Genomic DNA, 22,276 nt, shown 5'->3' with positions numbered 1-22,276 from the left:
TTTGGTGATTGGTTTACGCTTTCTTGAAAGGCGTAGAGAGAAGAAATGCTTCACTGAAGCATTTACCACCGATTTGCCAAAATACTACTGTAACAAAAAAAAAGTGTAAAACGCGTTTGCCAAAGGACGGAGTTTACTGTAACTGACAAAGGTAAACTGAAAAACGATTTAAAAAAGTAGCTATGAAAAACTAAATCTTAGTACCCCAAAGGTACGCAACTGGACACTGAAATACTGAAAGAATGACTCCGTAACGTAGGCTTTATAATGCTATGAAGCGCTGTAGGATTTTTCCTCAACTAAAACCGTCAGGTTTGCGGAAGTTGTAACGTTGTTGACTGGCATCTCTCATAACCACTTATCTGCATCTGTGTGCCGCCCCCTCCCCAAGCCCACTACAGTACATAGAGGCGTAATTTCCGCCCGTAGTAGTACCGGCCAGGCGCTAGACAGGCACACAAGATCCAAGCTCTTCAAAACAATGGCAAACTCAGGGAAGCAAGACTTCAGAGGTAACTGAAAACTTGTTTTTCCTGTCACAGACTTTATATCATTCGTTTCTTTTTTAAGTCAAACTTATATCGTGTGTTTTCCAGCCAGCAGCCACGTCTGGTGTGTAGATATGCTGTTCAATAGTCTCAATTAAACAACTGTTTCTGGTCAAATAGAAATTAGTTGCTATTTTGCCACCACGATACAGCTACTGTACTGTATATACAGTATGTATCGCAGCCTTCCTTGATAACTGCAAGCACTTTGTTTGAAAAGTTCAGAGATAGGATAAAAACGATTAAGACATAGGACTGTTTTGCTTTAATGTAAGTGAACTTCTATAAATACGTACAAGCAATGTAAAAAAACCGGGGCTTTGTAATAACCACATTAATCGAACTGCTGTCGTTGATTTAATTTAAATGTTTTTTTTTCCGACTAATTTCTTAATAGGTGTAAATCGGGAACACGAGAAAACAGAAGTGGGCAATGTTAACTGTATTTGAGAGAATATGTTGCTTCTTAATGATCTGTTCAGATACTTTCACTTCAGAAAGTAAATTCACGTACGTACTGTACAGTAGGACGTTAATATTTGGATGTTGAATTAACTCGTTGAAACGGCTGAAAGTGAAATTGAGAAAAGTCGCGTCCTTGTGTTGGACATCTAGGTACGTGGTTGCTACACTTCCTTATTGCTGTTCAAAGAAACAGTTGTGCATTTTAGCTGTACGCGAATGACACGTCAAATTGTATCAAATTTGTAACTGTGTAATTAAAATGCAAATAAAACAGTAAGTTTTCTTCTAAAAGCCCTGAAACAGAAATACTGTAGGTTAGCGATAAACACTCACAGACTCTTTTCCTTGTTCTGTATCGGTACAGCAGTCATGACAAGTCCTTATGGAATTGCAAAATAATAATTTAAACAAACAAGGTTGACAACCGATTTACATTGGGATTTAGTGAATCCATAGTATCGGACAATTCTAGATTTCTTATGCAGACTATTCATAAATGTATGACTAGCAGGTAGCTAGATGTTTATGTACAGCACTTTAAAAAATAATGTAAAAGTGGTGCTCTTTAACTTAGTTTCAGGCTTCCCTTTAAATATATACATATATTATAGTTTAAACTGGCCATATTCCGTTTTTAATAACCACATCCTGCCCTTAAATTACATTACAGTGGTTTTCTTAGGAAACCTTCCAACTTTCCTCAAGTTTTTAACCCAACTCTGATTTGTCATGACTGTTTAGTCAGAATTACCTCATATTAAGACTGTACAAAACAGAGATACAAAAATCATTAAGACTCTTTGAAAACAGTATCTTCCAGAATTTTTCTCAATATTGTAAAATTCTGATGGAGTTAGTTTGACTTTGATTTTTTTTTTTTATTTAGGAAGGTTTACATTTACAGTTACAGTATCCTGTGCAACATTTCATCATAGTATTAACCTTAAAATAGAGTTTGTTGTTTAAATTGTGGTACAATGTTCTTAAAATGGATACTTAATATCTTAATTTGACTATTTCAATGGTTAATCCAGGATGATGCAATTGTCTGAGCAGTGCTTGTACATCTAAAGAAAGTTGCATATATAGTAAACAATGTGCACAGATCGGCCATCTTATGACTGTTGTAAATAGACAGGCACTGAAGATTGTTATTGCAAAGAACAATACAATGGTTTCAATGGTGTAACCTAGAATTTTCACAGTTTTGTATGTATGCTCTTACAAGGAGCACCCTTCAGAACTAGGGTCTTTCAGAGAACAAATGACCCGACACATTGAAATTCCAAGAAGAATAATCTAGGGTAATCTTTAGATTCTACTTGTCATAAATGATTATTGGTAATCTGATTTATGGTTATAACAGGCGAGTGAGGTGCACTGAACAAATAAATCTTTGCTCTTTACAGGAGGTATTTAGTGTGCTGTATTTGTATTTAGCTCTTTTATCATTGGTGTAACAATTTGGTTATAGAAGTATAACCACAAGCTATGGAACATTGTGACAAAAAAAATAGAGTGCATTTCATTGGAAGTCATACTGTCTTTATTAATGCTTTTTTAAAGTATTCATGAGATGACAAAGGTTTTCCAGCTTGTGGCAGAACAGGTTTCTAACTTGCTACAGTATGTTAATGACACTCATATAGTTGTTAGAGGAAGTAATACTGTATTGCACTTGCCTGTAAACTCCCTCATTTGACCTGAATTAATCTATGTGCCCTCGGGCAGACCCAGGTTTCGTCTTGTGACGTTAAAATGGCATCTGTTTAAAATAATAAATATCAGATGCTTCTGAATGTGATGCCAGCAAATTGCATGAAGAAACTGTGATCAGAAACGGGTGGGAATTTTCCCCAAATCCCAGTGCATCAAGGAGCAGAAATAATGCTGGCTGGCACACCATGTGGCCTGCTTAATAAATTAACAGGAGCAGCACATGGGGTGGATGATTTAAAGTTGGTAGCATTGTTCACCATGTAGTAAAAGTGATTATTTAAGGACAATTGCTAAAGGCACTCACTTTATGTACTTTGAGCTCTTTGGCCCAGATGTCTGAGTCACGTCGGGCTTGACTGGGATTCCCCAAGTGGTAACTGGGTTGAGCCAAGTGAAAATGCGCAGATGACTCAGTATCATCAGGGATAGGGTTGGGAGTAGTTTGCCAGGGGTCTCATAGCTTTCCAGTAAACTCCTCCAACCCACATGGCGGGCACCTGCCAGCTTGCAGTGATGTCAATAAGAAATGGTCCCCTCCTCTGATCATCATTACATCTCCCGTCAAGCACTGTGGGGCCTTCAGTGTGTCAGATGATGGTTGGCTATACATGTGTGGGCATGTTAGAGGGACATGCATGTCTCTTTCTCCCCTAAGGAATACAAGTTTCTTTGCCAGGGTACTTAAAATAAAGAGCAGTGGCCATTTCCAAATTGAGTATTTGATGAAAAATGATGGGGTTCTTTCTATATAGGGTTCTTAACCACAGCCACATATTTTCCAGCTCAAGTGTGATCACATGGCAAAGATACAGGAATATTGAAGACGCAGAAAAATAATGATCGAACTTGTGCTGAAGTTTTAAACTCACCTGGGAATGTTTAATTGAAGTTTCATCTATGTCTTAATAAGTAACTGTATTACATTAATTGCTTCTCATTATTTACATATTACAGGACACATTGAACATGACAGTGAGCCAACAAAGAAACCTGAAGGTGAGTGTCTTGGAGTCCTTTAGAGTACAGTAGATGTTAGTATTTTATGCTGCAAGAGGCTAAACATATTGCATTGGAGTATGATAGCTTCTCTCAACTTTTGTCATGTTGGTACTTTAAAGAGACCTAAAAAAACTGTGGATGCATCCACCTTCCAGTGGTATAGATAGATACTTTATTGATCCCGTTAGGAAAATTGCAGACTATTAGAGCTTAGTTCAGTTTATACAGATTGAGCACTTATTTAAAAAAAAAGTAAATTGTTGGGAATCTGAAATTTTAGCTACTGTAAATGCTTTGTGTATACAGCTTAGAATTCCTGCAGTTTTTCTTTAGCATTCAGCAGTTGGTCCCACTCAGATCTTGCAATAATTACGAACTTCATTATGTTTCTTTGCAGTTAGCATTGTAGTTTTGCATGGGATTCAGATGAGATGTTGCTAATGCATGCTAGTAATCTAGTTTATCAGATATTGCTGTGAAATCTTTTTTCCCCAATATTGTGCCTGAAATGTGTGCTAGACATCTGTCCTGATCCAGAGATAATTTTCATCAAGCAAAATTACATTGTAAAATACCTGCAGTTGTAATGCCATCAACCCGTAGGATTGATGTTTTTGAATGCTAGACTCTTAATGTTCTAATACACTAAAGCTCCAATATGTCCATAATTGTTTTTGGTTCATTTTCTTTCCTCAGCCTTGGGAGAAAATGTTACTGAAACAGACGCCTACTACAGGAGGTAAGACATTTTAGTATTTCAGTGTTTGTCTTGTAAAAATGTTGCATCCACTTCACTCATCTGTGGGTCTTTAGACCTCATGCATCTCTGTTGAGAATGAGCTAAATGCTTTTAAAATCCTCCCTGAAAGCTTTTCAGAACGTTCCCCTGAATGATTTCTCAGACAAATTCACTGGAAACAAAACATTTTTCTAGAATGTTCACATTGCCGCAGCTTTGTTTAAGTAAAACAAAAGGCAGAGAATCTTATTGAAAGAACCAACAAAAAAATATTTTTAAAACCAAGAGCACTAAATTCCGATAGTTTCCCTCAATGCTCTTACTCAAAACATGAATATTGTTTTACACAGGTGCACAGATATTGCAGATATTTGAGTCGCAGTTCTTAGCTTTCTGGTTGACCATTAAAACATGGAACAGGTTTAGCTTCCTTTTGTTTGGTTTTTCCTCTTTGCTTCCCTTGTAGCTGTTCCTCAAATGTGCAAGGCTCTGGCTACTTAATTTTCATAGCCTGTTTGTCATCCCTCAACTAAAGTAATCGGTGCTGTAATGTTTCATAGCCGTTCAGGGACGCCAAATATGTAATGTAGTGGCTCTCTGAAGGCACCAGTTCTGTAGGGTTTGGGCATTTACTGAGACAATTATTAATTGTAGCAGTAAATCACAAAGTTGATTCTTTTGATGGCTTTAGAATCCAACCATGCGACATAACTCAAACAACGCGCACACACAGGTACTAATACACGAGGATACATTTATTAATACATAGAATATGCATATAAACCTAACAGATCTTATCGAGAGGGTTATCAGAATACAAAAGATATATATTCAATCAGTTACGAAGTGTTACACATATCAAGAGGACATACGTTCAGTATATCATTCATTAAGACCGTTTCGTAAATGAACTTGGTTATAACTTCTACATTAGATACTCAAAACAAGTACATAACTCTTAGGAATTAAATTGATATCAACTGGTTGGGATAACAATTGAATTCTCGAGCTGTAATGCATTGAAGTTGAATACTCATCCAATTTCTGGGGATTCAGATCTCCTGCGGGCACAAAGAAACAGTTGCAGGCTGTTGCTGTCCTATCCGCGCTCTCTGGCTCCGTGCCAGGCTGTGCTGTGCGGCTTGCGACGGTGCGCTGCTGATGCTCACTGACCGGCTAGTTAGTGTTGGCTTTAACTAGCAAAGTTTGTGCACAGGAGAAAAGATGACTGTGGGTCCCAGCAAGTCAGGAAGAGGACCGGTTCGTTCCTGATGAAGAGCTAGTTCTGAATAGTGATTCAGCTGTCCACAGTTCCGACCTGTTCATGAGGCCTGCTGCTGGTTACTCTCTGGCAACCTCCATTCTAGACTCTTAGAACAAAGGAAAGTTCTGGCACTCGGACACACTGGCCGTTCCGTGGTTGTCCGGGCTGAGTCTCAGGATGGTCAGGAGGCGCGCTGCGAGAATGTCCTGCCCTTGGGAGCCTTCTGCTCCTGGGCTGTCCTGCCCTGGAATTCTCCTTTGAATTCCCTTTAGAAAAGTCCACAGAATCCTCTCCAGAATCTTACTGAATCTCCCGAATCTGAATCTCTCAGGCTCTCTGTGTTGCCTGTTTTTACCTGGAGGAACTTCAGCTCGTTGATTGGCTGAAAGTTCCATGGGCATCAGAGTCCCACGTGGGTTACTCAGCCCTACCAGTCCCTGATTGGTTGATCAAGGTGAGATATGAGTCACTTAGTCCTGACACTTAGTAATGCAGTCCAGATGTCCATCTGGCACTCCCTAGACAGATAGGCGCCAATGGATGACCATTGATCATGATAGCCAGACTTCGCTAAGTGCATCCCCCTTTGGGAGCTGTCCTAGGAGACCTTAAATCACCCTGCACTAATGGTCTCTCTGTGGCTGCACCACAGAGATGAACAGAGAAATGGGGCCTCATTTGGGAAGCTCAGAAACACTTAATTCTGCCTTATTATTAAGCCTCGCCGCTACATATCCCCCCTTTTTGAAGGTCACGAGGTCCTGAGGCGTTGTTGCCTTCAAAACAAAACAGAGTTAAGTGATGTCCCTTGCCATTAGAACATTAATCTTAAATGTCCACATTACTCCTCGAGAATTCATACCAGAACCAGCATTGGATACAAACAGGATGAATAACATCTGGAGTATGTATAAACACGGTAGGAGACATTATCTAAGTCTAGGAATTACACATCAGGAACCTCACTGTCAATATCTGATACCTCTGTAGTAGATATTTGGGGAGAAGTCACTTCCTTTCTTTTGACATGCTACCTTTGACTCATTCATGCTACCCGGAGTACATCTTGATGTAAGAGTACAGCATTCAGAGTACATCCAGTCATGATCCAGCTACCCGGCAGTAGTGTTACAATAACAACAGTTCCTGTTCCCAGCCCCCCGATAAACCACAACACCTGTGTTGGGTATCTGCTAGGGTGGTTTGGAGGTTTGTTCCATTAAAGCAAACTCAACTACCTGTACCTCTTCAGGCTTACTGTTTCTTGGATTTCTATCCAATTACTTAGTGTGGCATCTGAAGGCATCCACGACCTCAAGTTTGGTCTTATGTTGTCTGGTTCCAGACCGTACAGTGTTAAGTTACCATGCTGTACTATGGCCTCCTCAGGAACTTGCAGGAAAACTATTTGGTTAGGTAGCTGCATTGCGGTAGCTGTATCATGCCTGTCACAAGTCATAGTGTCAGTTAAATGTGGTGTTTTGACCAGCCATTTACTTCCCACCTGCTCTTCATGGGGTTCATTAACCTCCCTCTGCCCATTAGTAGCTTTACACCCTTCATTGGTGAATCGTTTAGACACAGCCAATGGATAGCTTTGGTAGCCATACCCATCTCAAGATTTGGAACCGAATTCAATCTTGGATTGCCTTCTGGGTGAGCTATGAGTGATGGGGTTAATGTCACATACTCCTCTACTGAGAAGAGTGGAATCAAGTGGGTTGGGAATTGTGCCGTGGCTAGACTGGCTACAGTGGCACTAAACTCCCTTAACAGGTCTTGTGTCAACATTCTGGCCTGTTGCACACAAGCATAAACCCACTGTATAACACCAACAATCATGTCCACTGGTTGGGGAATAAGGTTTAACCCTGTTGCATAGGAAGTTGCCTGTAGGGTTTTCCCTAAGCTTTCCAACTTTTGCTGCTGTCGATACAGTCTGTCACTACCCTCTGGCATCTCTGACACCTGCCTTCTTGGGGCAGTCAGGGTGAGAGTGCCAGTAGCACACAAACCTACCAGAAAAAGCAAACGTGCAACAGTGGCGGCAGCAATCAGTCTTCCCAAAAGTCTTTTCGGGTGGCTGATCCCAGTCATCTCCTTCTGAGTGACTGTTGCCTTTCTAAGCTGGCGCAGCGTGTACATGGTGTCTTTCTCAGTATGCCATGTGGCATCTTGGGCACCAACATCCTGGAAATCTGGGGAGATCTGACACAGCTGCTGATGCTGCTCCTCCATTTCCAGGGCATCTGCTTTTTCGATTTGTTCATGCCTGTGCTCTAGGAACCCTGCAGGGGGCGGTGCAGCGGTGGAGCATGCCTGACCCTCGGCTGAGTGGTCATCTGGAGCACCTGAGTGATCTGGGATTGTTACCCCATTCTCACTGTTCAGGTCCACCCTGCACACTTCCTGATTGAGGAATCCCTCTATCGGCATGTTTACAATCGTTCGCTGGGCGTGGGTGTAGGACACCTGCTCGCTCCCCCATTCCCTCGCTAAGGGTTCAGGGAGCTGCCCCAGCACTGAGATAGCTAGTTCACTGTCTTCGAACTCACTATCACCCACCAGGCCCATGTCAGTGCAGGCGGGGATTCTGACACCCCTCTTTGCGATGTCCTGCACTGGCAGGCGGGTGGCTTGACCATCCAGCTCCAGTCTGGCTGAACCACTGTTGGTCAGACTCAGACTGACAGACTGAGCTGGTGGCTGTGAGAAAACCGGCTCGGCTTTCATTCCCTGTCCCTTCTGGGGGACTGGGTGTGTTGGAAACCCTGCTGTCGAGGCAGGAACAATCAGGTCAGTCTCACTCACTACCTGGTAGTTGTGAGAAATAATGTTACCTGACTGCAGGTTCCCTGGGTCACAGCAGAGGGAATCGGCATCTGGGATCAGGTGTGTCCACAGCGCAGTAGTCTCAGCGTCCAGCTGGACCTCCTGTCTAACCTGTGAATGTTGCACCAGGGGCACCTGGCGGTGGCCCCGTGACAGCTGCTCAAGCAGATCCTCACTGATAGAGGACCTCTCAGGGCTAAGGGCGAGGGCTACCTCACCAACCTGTTCTCCTGCCATCTGGATCCCTTCCACCACTGCGGGGTGGTGGTCCTGACCCCTCTTGGGTGCCAGGGTGCACAGGGAAAGCTCCTTTTCATCGCCAGGTGGGGAGATCTGCTCCTCTTTAGGGATGTAAAAGGGGTGTGCTTTACCTGGTGGATCAGGCGGCTGCTCGGAGCACCGCTCCTGTGGCATGGAGGCTGTTGGGACCTCAGCCGGGACACGACTTCCCTGTATATCCGGGGAAAAAGGAAATATTTTTATTTCTTGTCCAGAGGGAACAGAAGGAATCTCCACATAGGCTTCTGTGTTCGGTGGGCACTGTGTGAGCACAGTCTGCCTCTTGGCCCCCCTTTCCTTCTGTACAGAAGGCTTAGGAGCCTTGACCTGTTTCCACACTTTGCCTTTCTGGTGATCCACCAAAGGTTCCACTCTGAGTCGCATGCCCTTTTCTTTTTCAACCCGTTTGAGCTTGCCGTGTGACATCAAACACCTTTCAACCTCAGTGTCAATCAGTGTCTCACTGGGTAAGACACCTCCCATGGCAGCCTTGAGGTAAAAGCTTCCTGCTTTTCCTCTGTGTTTTACTGCCTGCTCTGTGACTTCAGGGGTGGAGTCAGCACTCGCTTGGGAGTGGCTGACCTCATCCAGGCAGGAACCCTTCCGCTCAATCAGATAGACTGAGGGAGTGGGAGGGGGCGGGTCTCCGCCTCCTCCAGTGGAGAGTATCAGCTCATTCACGCTTCCGGCAGCCTTGGGGAGCGGTTGTCCCTGTCCTAATAAAGCTTGTTCAAGCCTGGCCAGGCGGGTGGCTACTGAATCCTTTTGTTCAGCTTTATCTAGCCCTTTCCCTCCCCTGGTGTTCTCATGGCACTTAGGACGCTGGGTGCGGTCCTGTGTGCCTGCTTTGGAACGGGGCTTAGCCAGCTCAGGAGCCTGTGCTCCTTCGAGCAGGAGGGAATTAACCCTGCTGGCTCTGACGGCGAACACAGTCGCTTTAGCAGCTTTTTGCTCAGAGCGACTTTGGACATCATACTCCCAGGCTTTCTGCACGAATCTCTTAATATCAGTCACTTTCATGGTCTGTGCATCTGTATGCATTAAGATCATCTTTCTGACTGATGGGTGGAGATTCGCAATGAATAAACCCTTGAAATGTGTGTTCTCTTCGCAACCCTCATCATTTCGCCCTGCAAAATAAGTTCGTCTAAGTCTCTCGTAATATTCGCGAGGGGACTCTGCTCTCTCGTGCTTAATGTTAAGGGCGGCGGCTATCGCGGCAGTCGGGTCAATAAACGCACTGTATTCTTCGATAAGTGCTTGACACAGCTCCTCAAAATCACTACAGACTTCTTTCATCTGCCTAGCCATCCACTCATGTACAGCTCTGCTGGTAGTTTTCCTGACCAGAAACACTTTCTCCTGTTCTGTGGCGTTTGGCAGGAACTGCAGGTTATACCTGAGGTCTTGAATATAACTCTCGATATTATTCTCTGACACTGCGGGGTCAAATCTCTCTATGTCCTTCGCTAGCTCTCTCAGAGAATGGAGATTTATTCTTCTAGCTTCTCCGCTGACGGAGATATGGAAGAGATCGTGGTCAGACTTGTCGCTGCTAGAGAGAGTGCTTAATAGCGACTCGAATTCAGACCTTTTAGCAACCATCGTTAAATTTAAAGAGTATTACTTTTAAGTACGAAATCACAGTTTTACCACAGAAAACCACAAGATCAAGTATGCAATCAACCCTGTAGATCGCAAAAGATCACAAAACACTCAAGCACTGCTTAAAGAGCAAGGGGAACTTTTTCTTTCGGCTTTCAGCACACTGTATTATCGTGTATGAAACCCGCGGCGTTTTATATGAATTATTCCGCTTGGTTGATTCATTTCAGTCTTGCCACGTCCACCCAGGGACGCCAAATATGTAATGTTTCATAGCCGTTCAGGGACGCCAAATATGTAATGTAGTGGCTCTCTGAAGGCACCAGTTCTGTAGGGTTTGGGCATTTACTGAGACAATTATTAATTGTAGCAGTAAATCACAAAGTTGATTCTTTTGATGGCTTTAGAATCCAACCATGCGACATAACTCAAACAACGCGCACACACAGGTACTAATACACGAGGATACATTTATTAATACATAGAATATGCATATAAACCTAACAGATCTTATCGAGAGGGTTATCAGAATACAAAAGATATATATTCAATCAGTTACGAAGTGTTACACATATCAAGAGGACATACGTTCAGTATATCATTCATTAAGACCGTTTCGTAAATGAACTTGGTTATAACTTCTACATTAGATACTCAAAACAAGTACATAACTCTTAGGAATTAAATTGATATCAACTGGTTGGGATAACAATTGAATTCTCGAGCTGTAATGCATTGAAGTTGAATACTTATCCAATTTCTGGGGATTCAGATCTCCTGCGGGCACAAAGAAACAGTTGCAGGCTGTTGCTGTCCTATCCGCGCTCTCTGGCTCCGTGCCAGGCTGTGCTGTGCGGCTTGCGACGGTGCGCTGCTGATGCTCACTGACCGGCTAGTTAGTGTTGGCTTTAACTAGCAAAGTTTGTGCACAGGAGAAAAGATGACTGTGGGTCCCAGCAAGTCAGGAAGAGGACCGGTTCGTTCCTGATGAAGAGCTAGTTCTGAATAGTGATTCAGCTGTCCACAGTTCCGACCTGTTCATGAGGCCTGCTGCTGGTTACTCTCTGGCAACCTCCATTCTAGACTCTTAGAACAAAGGAAAGTTCTGGCACTCGGACACACTGGCCGTTCCGTGGTTGTCCGGGCTGAGTCTCAGGATGGTCAGGAGGCGCGCTGCGAGAATGTCCTGCCCTTGGGAGCCTTCTGCTCCTGGGCTGTCCTGCCCTGGAATTCTCCTTTGAATTCCCTTTAGAAAAGTCCACAGAATCCTCTCCAGAATCTTACTGAATCTCCCGAATCTGAATCTCTCAGGCTCTCTGTGTTGCCTGTTTTTACCTGGAGGAACTTCAGCTCGTTGATTGGCTGAAAGTTCCATGGGCATCAGAGTCCCACGTGGGTTACTCAGCCCTACCAGTCCCTGATTGGTTGATCAAGGTGAGATATGAGTCACTTAGTCCTGACACTTAGTAATGCAGTCCAGATGTCCATCTGGCACTCCCTAGACAGATAGGCGCCAATGGATGACCATTGATCATGATAGCCAGACTTAGCTAAGTGCATCCCCCTTTGGGAGCTGTCCTAGGAAACCTTAAATCACCCTGCACTAATGGTCTCTCTGTGGCTGCACCACAGAGATGAACAGAGAAATGGGGCCTCATTTGGGAAGCTCAGAAACACTTAATTCTGCCTTATTATTAAGCCTCGCCGCTACAGTGCCAAAGAATATCAGTAGCATATTATAAACTGAAAAAAGCATCATATAAAGTTATCACATTATTTAGGTAATCTTAACTAAACAGCTTATATTTTATTATTTTGTTGAATAGCTGCTTATCAGGAGTACAACGCCTTTTATACTGTACCATCATTGTTTTGGTGGATGGACTTAGTTAGCACACTGTTGTTTGCTGTGTGGGAAGTTCACAGCCAGCAATGTCTAAACTTCTGAAAAGTTGAAGTCAATGATAGGCCATAATCAAGGAGACCACACATCTCAAATTCTTGACAAGATGGGCATCATCGTTCTTCATCTTTGTAAGTACTTCCCACTGCAAACTCCACTGCATCAGAAAAGGCAGGTTACAAGAAGTGACTGATGCCAACCTGACTTCACAGTGCTACTTTAATAGAGTACATTGACGCCAGTTGCTGAACTTCCTGTGGGCCCATCCTCATGTGACAAATCGGAACAACGCATATCCTTCTGCTGCTCATTTGACAGTGGCTTTCTAGAGAGATGAGAATGTCACAAGTATGCTGTGTTTGCCATACTCATTAGACTTGAGCTGCATTTGTGGGGTACATTTTTGGGATGAGCTGAGGCAATTTGTGAGGCATGTTTGCCTGCTTTGTCATTTCTGGTTGTAATTGGTTCTGTTTTGTTAAAAATGCCAGAGCCAATCTTTCTTAAAATGAGTCATGTGGGCTAGAATGTGAGTTACACACTTTGTTTTTCTGGTTTTAGCTTTGTTTCCTGTCAGAAATTAAGCTAACAACACCACTGTACTTCTGCAAGAGAGCATGCATTTGCTCTGTTTGTGGTAACTGAGAATCTGATGAATTACATAGAAAAAGGCACACATACTGTAGTGCTAGGTGTAAGCCATTCAGACATGGAGCTTGATGTGTAAAAAGACATTCCACACGAATACATTTAATGATGTTTAAAATTAAATGGTTTATACATTTGTGCATTAATATAATTGTATATTCAAAAACAATAGTTTTCTTCTTGTACCTCTCAATGAAACTGCAGCAGAGTAACAGTAATGAAATGTCTGTGTTTAATACAAGTGTCTTTTTCTGCAGCTGGATGGAAATCCAGTTTTTGATGTGGCTGCTGCTTCTCTCAGGGTGCTATATTTTGACTCGGCAGATTCTCTTCATGATTCTTTTTATTATCCCTTCTAGCTAGAATAGTCTAACCATTTGCAGATATTCTCAAGATGACAGTTATTGTTAAATTGTTGTTTTACATTTACAGAAACCGTAGCAAGTTCACACATCTGTGGGTGGCATCCATACAGTTTTTAAGGGAGGAGTGTCATGCTTTGCTGCTGATCTGTTATCTGTAAATGTACCATTACGTAAATGTGTATTCCCATCTTGCTTGAAGTCTTCTGTTGACCTTTAGAGCCAGTTTACATTCTGCCATTAAATTCCCTATAGTGTAGATGCTGACCTGCAGTTACAAGATCCTTTTAAATGCTTAAATAATGGCTATTATTTTCTGAGTTAAAAGCTACAGGGGAAAACAGTTGAGTGCCGAATACTCTCCGTATTTATATTCTTGCTAAGTTCTTAATGACCTAAATCAATTCATTATTAATTAACTGGATCAGTTTACATTACAGAGTTCTTCCATGTCTTGAGGTGCTGTTGCTATAAAGAGTCATGGAAAATCTCCAAGCATGCTGGTTCAGAACAGAAAAGGACATACTCCAGAATATTTTTCTATCATTACAGCTGCCAGGTGTATTGTGTACTATGTACACTTATTTGCAGTTTCTGCATAGCCAGAAAGATTAAGAACACAAGATTAAAACTACCGACATTGATAGTAACTAATTTACCTGTGGATCTCATTCAGTCATTTCCTGAAAAAGACAGAGTAGTGGCTTCAGCAACATGGCTACGCAAATTGTTCCAGACTCCCACTATCTTTTATGTGCCTCCTGTTTTTGCTTTCAGTGCCAAGAAGTTAGTTTCATGCATGTAGTTAGTTTCCATTTGCATTTCTCAATTAATTCTGAAGAAGTCTGCTGGGGAAACATTATCAGTGCCTTTCAGGTTGTTGAATATGTTTATTTCCACTGATCAAATTATGCTTATTACTTCCCTTAAGCTTGCAAACGTTTTAATACGATCTTGGTTCCTTGTGGTTTCCTCACCTACGTTTAGTTTGCAAACTTAGTTTCTTTACAGTAGTACCCACCTAACTGATACTTGGGTCCTCCTATGCTTATTGCTTTTGCTAAGAATATCTTTGATAGGAAGTGAGTCACACTATTCATTCTAAAATAAGATAAGGTAATATTGTGCATGTGTGTCATAGTGGTTTGGCATCCTGGGTTCTTTTCTAGGCAATAGCACATTCTATGAAGGTATTCACATCTGTACTCGCATCTTAAAAATATATCTTAGAAATATCTTGTACTCAGTCCTTCCAAAGTACTTTTCAAGAAGAGTGTTTCAAAATCCTATTTATAGGTATGCTGGAATGTAAGTGTAAATGTAAAATTGAATGCTCGTTATGTTCTCGAAGTAACATTCACTAGAAACGCTAAACAAGCAAAGCTGGTTACTCTACACTTCCAGCCATTCAGCATTTTCAGCCTAAGAATTTCTTTTTGTTTTTGGTGGTTAGTATGGGTCTGTGCTGGTTTGACCATGAGTGGGTGACAGTACAGTCACTGATTCACCCATAATATTCTTCTTTTTTAAGAAAGATGTGTTACAGTATGTTGTTTGGTCCTAAAGTTAGTTACAGTAAGCATGACATGAGTCATGACAATTTATCACTGTGTGTTTACAGCTCTGATCTCTTTGACCCAGCGGTGGAATACAAGACGAACCATAAGCGCCGGGGCCTGGCCTTGATCTTCAACCAGGAGCGCTTCTTCTGGCGTCTGTGCATGCCTGATCGACTTGGTACCAATGCCGACAAACACAACCTTTTCAGAAGGTCAGCAACTGCAGCTCTGTGTTCATGCAGCTGATAACACCCATGTTCTTTTTTTCTGTTTTAGCACTTATCAGTTTTTGGAGTAACATGTTCAAATTAAGACATTACCTCCTAGTGAATAAAACGTTTTTGAAGTAATGGGATTTTAAGATGCTTTTTAAAATTCTCATCTCACCTAGTTAGCAAGGTAGCTGTTAATACTTCTACTGATATTTACAAATCTAGTGACTCTAAATAGTGGGATTACTTAGGCATAAAATTATTAGAAATTCACAAATTAATCTTCTGTACTTGTTCCCCTGTTTTACAGATTTCAAGATATAGGGTTTGAAGTAAAAGCATTTGATAATCTTAAAGTTGAGGAAGTACTGAATGAAATTTATGAAGGTAAGTGCTAGTCATTGGATTACAGAGAAAATCTAAACTGCTTAACTGTGGGCAAACAATCAGTAGATATGGACAAAAAGCAGGGCACACCCCTTCAATGCTTTGATAATTGGCTATATATGATAAATCTCTTAGATGCAAATCCCAAAAGAAGTATTTTTTATATTTGGTACAAAAAGAAAAGTATTTAGGTGCAAGATGTTCTCAATACGTCTTAGCAAAACAGTTGCAAATATCCAGAAGAATTGAAAGAAATGTCACCAAATTAACACATTAAAAATTTCTTCCCTCATATTATAGGAATACAAATGACAAAAAAGTGATGTTTAAAGGGGAACTGCAAAGCTATTTTCATATTTCAGGATTAGAAAGAATCAGCATTGAGGAGGGCATTTCAAACCGCAATAACAGTGAAATGTACACGGTAACTTGTACAACCTCCAATTTACATCACATAATAGACAAAATCTCCAGGTATGCGCAGTGCCATATTCTGTAATTCAGAACAAGCCAACAAAATGGCGATGTGTGTGGCCCTATGACATTGTAAACAAGCAGACTTGTGAATACATCTCTTTTAATTCAATAGAAATATTGCTTTCGAGATGGTTTTGCCGACAGATACTACTTACTTGTTCACTTTGCATGCAGAGCATGTTGGAACATTTGCTGTGCAAACAGGAAGGGCCGGGTCACATAGCAATTCGAATGCAAGTTGTCAAACAAGGCGACTTACTGTACTTTCACTAAGTCACGATTGTGTGTTTAATTCAAAATTATTTTTTTTTCTAGAACGTCAGTGAATTTATTTTGATACCAAGATTTCATAACCGGTCAGAGAAATTGGGTCTGCAGTTCCCCTTAACTCAGAGTCCTTTAGGTGGCAAAAATACATCAAGGAATTTGGAACATTGTATTTTAGAAATTCTTAATAAAAACCGATTTTTAGATTGTGAACTGGTGTATGGGATTACTCCTCTTTTTTATCTTCTCTACTACAGAGAAATGTAATATGGCATCTTCACTTACAAGTTGTGTAGCAACCTAGTGACAACCAGTGAATCGGTTCAGATAGGTGTAGGCAAAAATAGACATCTGTACAATGTGATTAATCTTTTAATTATATATTTGTTCCTGTTTTTTTTAATTAAACTAGAATCAGTAGACATTTGTACAGACCTACGAGACTGTTTTGTCTATTTATGCAGTACATTTTGCATAGTTTTATGCAAAACTGTGCCTTCAGCTAACTCATTTGATAAAGTTGTGAGTCAAGTAAGTACTCGACTCATCATTGGGCGTGTCTAAGTTTTGTTTTGCATTTCTCAGTACAGCAAAGCAGAAACTCAAATAAAGGGAAACCATGTGCTTAACAAATATTACTCGTCTTATGTCCAGCATTCTGTTGGTCTGTCAGAAGGCCTATTTCCTTGTTATATTGTTTAGCATCTAATCCCTTAAAAGAACCCATTCTGTGTGGTTTGAATTAGGGCTAAAGTAATGTTATAAGCATGGCTTGTGTCAGGTCAATAGGGCTGGTAGTCTGGCTCTTGTCAAGAAAAAATTATTGTTTCATTGATGAATTTTAACCTTTTTAAATGTCTTAGCTGCTAACTCTGACCACCTGGATGCTGATTGCTTCGTTTGCATCTTCCTGAGTCATGGAGAGAATGAGTGTGTTTATGCCTACGATGCCAAGATTGAAATCAAAGAAATCACTGCCTTGTTTAAGGGAGACAAGTGCAAGAGTCTGGTGGGAAAGCCAAAGATCTTTATATTTCAGGTGAGAGTTCTCTCTTTAAAACGGCAGCACCTGAAGACCTGGGAGCTGGTAAATTGGTCAAATTAAAACAATAATGAACACATAGTCCACATGGACCGTTAAGAGTTAAGAGCTCAGCTGTAGCACAAAACTATAGAAACCCTGGCTCTCTAGGACCAGGAGTTTTAAGTTGTTTTTTGAGGGGTGTTGTGTGCCAAAAAAAAAACCCTCAACATGCTTCTTATTTGGAAGCAACTCACTAAGCTGTTGTTAATTTTAACTTCTGTCCCAGACATGCATTTCTAACAAACTTTTTTAATCATTATTGGTGCAATTAGAGATTCCTTGAAATTTTGCTTTCATTATTAAGTTTTTTCTAAATGATTGACAACTTTATATAGACATTCTTTCAGATTTGTTATAGTATTCAAGGTAGATTCCACCATCAAGTGGCTTATATTTCTATACAAATAGGTTTGCACCAAACACAAAAAGTAATGTAGAAATATGTAGTTTATTTTTAAGTGGCAGAACACATAGATGTAAGGAGAAATGTGTTACTTAAAACCCTGGATGTGAATTCAGAAGTGCGTAAACAACAAAGATATAATACATAATTTTCAACTGGATTACTATGCACCTTAGAATATGGGCTTGTCTTGACTTCTCTGGGCAGGCTTGCCGTGGTGACAAGCACGATAACCCAGTAATGCCCATGGATGTGGTGGACAATGCCGTGACCAACGAGGTGGTGGTGGATGCTGGTGCTGTCTACACCTTGCCTGCCGGAGCGGACTTCCTCATGTGCTACTCGGTGGCGGAAGGTAAAATCATCCCTGGTAGATGTGGAGTACATTGAAGGGTACAGAGACAGTTCTTGCACAAGGAGGAAAATATTGAAATTTGCTGCATAATGGCTTCATAATCCCTTCTGACCCTTCTAGGGACATGAGCAATAGGTGCACAAGAGGTCATAACATTTGTTTTAACATCATTTATAGCGCTTGGTATCATGTGATGCATAAATGACATACCGTGTATCAGAAGTCATAACATTTGTTTTAGCATGTCCCTGTAAAGCATTATGCATGTGATTTTAACATCTTGTGTAGCAGTCGTGAAGGGATTATGAAGCCATTTTGCTGCAGTGTTCCAATCAAGTGTTGTACCTTTATTTCACATAGAATCTTCATTTGTAGAATTTATATTTTAGTACAATGAAGGGAAATCTCAAAGGGGTTTCTTTGTTCAAGGAAAAATACTAACAAAAATTTAAAATACTACATTTTGAAGTGGAAAAAGATGCAATGCCTCTCACTGTTTCTCTTGCACAATGAAGTGAGTGTCAATCGTACAGTCCAGCTCAGCTCTTGCGGTGTCAGAATACTCTGTTTTGTTAAATGAATTGCTGTCATTCATTCTGAAGCCATTCAAGAAATATAGATTAAGGTTAATAGTGAAATTAAAGTCTTTGTAGCATTGGGTTATTGAAGGATTTTTAATGGTTCCTTAATGTATTCCCAGTTCATTACCGCACAGGCAGCACATTTTACAGCTGTTGAATGCTAATGAAGGACTGAAGTAGAGTTTGTCTTTTATTTTCTGCAACCCTCAAAGAGCTGAACAGATTCTAATGAGGTTTTTTGTGTTTTAATAAAGGCTATTACTCTCACCGTGAGACCATCAATGGCTCATGGTACATCCAGGACCTGTGTGAGATGCTGAAACGGTTTGGCGAGACCCTGGAGTTCACGGAGCTTCTCACGATGGTCAACAGGAAAGTGTCGTCGCGCAGCGTGGGAAACTGCGTGGACCGCAGCGCCATTGGCAAGAAGCAGGTCCCCTGCTTTGCGTCCATGCTTACCAAGAAACTTTACTTCAAGTCCAAGAAAGATTGAACACTGCACTTGCTGCACAGGACCCAGCTATATTTTAATTCTCTTATTTTACAGGATGTGTCAATTTTAGGTATAAAGCAAGGTCTGGGTATTCTGTCCTTTTTTTCTGCACCAAAAATAAGTTCATAAATCCCTACCTTTTTAATTAAAATGCTCTTGTGTCCTCTTGCTAGCATGATCACGTGAAAATAGAAATGACAAAAAAACATTTCACCATGTTATCCAATAATTATGTTTCTAGTTATTGCCGTTGTTCCTGGCACAGGCTATCTTAAGTTGTGACTTGATTACTTTCTACATTTAAGCAGATTTAAGTGTTGTAAAAGTGGTAAAGATCCTGTTTTCCTATTCTATTGTCACAGCAAAGCAGGGTCATTGGGTTTGGGGATTCTGTTCCAATCCTTGTTGTAATAGGTTTTTGTGAAACCTGTGTATCTTTATGGCGTGTAGAGTTTAAATAAGGTCATACACTTCCAGTTATAAAATGAATGAAATTGACACTTTTTAAAAAAACTGACTGAATTCATATCCTTTGCATAATCAATGTCTAAGAACCTACTCAGAACTTACATCCAAATTATTTCCGTAATAAAAAAGGATGCCTTAGTGTTAAAGACTATAGTGAACATTTTAATTTGTATGAGAACAATCAAATTGAAAATGCTGCTGTTATGGCAGCTTTGTTTGAGCAAACTATTTCAGAATTTAGAATTAACAAAAATTACAGAATGTTTCAGTTCAAAAAGGGAATTTTGCTTGAATTTTTTTAACTGGGTGATGTCTATTAGTTGAGAATTTGACTTTTTGCTGTATATTTATATATGGTGCCCTCAGATGAGTTAAGCAATTTAAAATATCTTTTTTTAGAATATTTAATTTTGTATTGTACGAAAATAAATGCAAAAACCTATTTAAATATTTACAGAAGGAACCATAGGGTATGACCTTTGTGAAATAATCATTTATCTCCAAGTAACAGGGTAGCTGTTGAGGGGAGGTTACGTGGCTGTTGTGTCTAGAGAGCCATATAAAGAATTGATTGGTGTTCATAAGGGTAGGTAGAGAGATTGGGGCAAATGCATTTCAACGTGCAGTCTCTGATGTTACACTTTTGGGTATATCTGACTCAACCAAAGAAACAAGATGATGATTATCAGCTGCAGCAGGGTGCTTTGTAGTGTATGTGCACTTAACCCACATTTAAATATTTGCCCCAATCACTCTACCAATCCTTATGAATACTATCTAACTCTTTAGTTCTCTAAATACAAAAAACATGCAAGGTCCTCTCACAGTGACAGTTGACCTGTTACATCCATCCATCCAATTTCCAATTACTTCAGGGCCACGGGGGAGCCAGAGCCTAACCTGGCAAGCAACGGGCATAAAACAGGGAACACTGCCACTGCTATTGCAGGTCAGAAACGCGCACATACTCGCAACACAAGCCGATTTAACCTACCAGTCTTTGGACTGTGGGAGGTAACCAGAGCACCTGGAGGAAACACTCCACGCAGACAGCACGTCAGGTCCAGAATAGAACCCATGAACCCAGCGCCATACTGACTACTGTGCCACTGTGCTGCCCTGCCCTGTTAAACCTCACTACAATTTTAGGTTCTGAGTCATCTGAGTAGGGGACTGCTCATGTGGTGCATGTAGGGTCTGTCAGCTTCGCACTCTTGTTAATTGATTTGATTGACTGTTTCCTTAATCAGTTCACCTGTTATCTGTGATTCTTGGAAGGGTCACAGTAATCTTTTTTTCATATATGCCAAGTTTACATCCCATTTCTAATGGGATTTTAGCATATTCTGTTGACAGACCTTTTATCAATGTAAACAGCTGGTGTTTGTCTTATTATTTTTACAGGTGTATGATTTTTACTATTCTTTTGCACATAATATTCTTTATACTTGGGAGACTGTAACTTTAATGGGATTACTACTTTTTCATACATTTTTGTAAAAAAAATAGGCAGCAGTGGTTCTTGCAATAAACAAGCTAGTGGCTTAATTTTGTACACTTCTCAGGTGGTATTTTTGTAATATTTTCACCTCAAACACTTCATAGAAAGAGAGGTTTTCAGCGTGTATTGGCAATGACAAGTCCTTACAGTGAGACTTTGCTGTCTTAGTCCTTTTAACATCAGTATTAGAAATGACTAGATAGATTATACAGTTGAAAACACCTTTTGGCCTCATACGTCTAATTATTTTGTAGTACACCTCGGGTAACCTGGCTACTTAATTTGTTGTCCCTCATGTATGTAATCAAATTTCACAGTGCTGCTGCTACAGTATGTCAGTATGCATCTAATGTGAAAGAGGGATGAGCGGACTGTGATTTTTTTAGAGATTAAGTGAGAAAAATGTTTTGCCTTATGTATTTGAATACCCATCACTTCCTGCATATCTCTGATTAAGCATTGTACTGTAAGTGGGAGTTAAAGTAATGTACCATTCCTAAAATTGTATCACCTCAATGTAACTTGACTTGATGTAACACTATAGGATGCATTATATACTGTAGTTTTTTCAATCCAAAAATTGTTTTTGCTAGTCTCTGAAAACTTTTTACTTCACGGGTAGGTTTTTGTAAGTGAAATGTTTGTTTGGAAGAGCAATAAAAAGGTAAATTTGCAAATGCATCTCTTTTTTGTCTTATTTTTAAAATTGAACAGATACATTTCAACAACAAAAAATGGCACAATCTATGCCATTATATGTTCAAATTATATTCATTCCGAATGTATCCTGTTTTCTTGACGCCACGTACATTTTTATATGATCACACGAATGGTTGTTACAGCTAATGTATAAAACATCCAGAAATGACTACACTTCAAAGCATGAGCGTTCGTTGGTGCCTTAATCGGCTTTCCGGGGAACTTCCTAATAAGCTGCTGTAATTTCGAAACCACACTGAGCTGCACTGTGGCTACTGTGCATCTGTAAGCTCAATCTGGGCTCGAGTGAGCACCTCTACTGTGAGCACTCCAAGGCAGGTTCGTTACAATTATTTAATGAACATTTTCCCTTTTTTAAGCACCAGGATGCAGATCTCTAGTGACACTCATTCATTGGCTTTCATTT

At 40.6% G+C, this 22,276-nt stretch overlaps 1 protein-coding gene across 1 annotated transcript; it reads left to right on the top strand.

Moving 5' to 3' along the window:
* Positions 1 to 409: 409 nt before the first annotated feature.
* On the top strand, positions 410 to 21,827 carry LOC148840691 (caspase-6-like). Its single transcript, XM_088923287.1, has 8 exons — positions 410 to 512; positions 3,687 to 3,728; positions 4,428 to 4,470; positions 14,985 to 15,134; positions 15,445 to 15,521; positions 17,129 to 17,304; positions 17,960 to 18,107; positions 18,943 to 21,827. The coding sequence occupies exons 1-8, from the start codon at positions 482 to 484 to the stop codon at positions 19,179 to 19,181; spliced, it is 906 nt and encodes a 301-aa protein (XP_088779413.1). The 5' UTR covers positions 410 to 481; the 3' UTR covers positions 19,182 to 21,827.
* The last annotated feature ends 449 nt before the right edge of the window (positions 21,828 to 22,276 follow it).

The sequence above is a fragment of the Atractosteus spatula genome, chromosome 1 (genome assembly GCF_055471065.1).
Source record: "Atractosteus spatula isolate fAtrSpa1 chromosome 1, fAtrSpa1.hap1, whole genome shotgun sequence".
Taxonomy (NCBI): domain Eukaryota; kingdom Metazoa; phylum Chordata; class Actinopteri; order Semionotiformes; family Lepisosteidae; genus Atractosteus; species Atractosteus spatula.
Note: the sequence above shows the minus strand (reverse complement) of the source record. Positions and strands in the feature narration are given on the sequence as shown.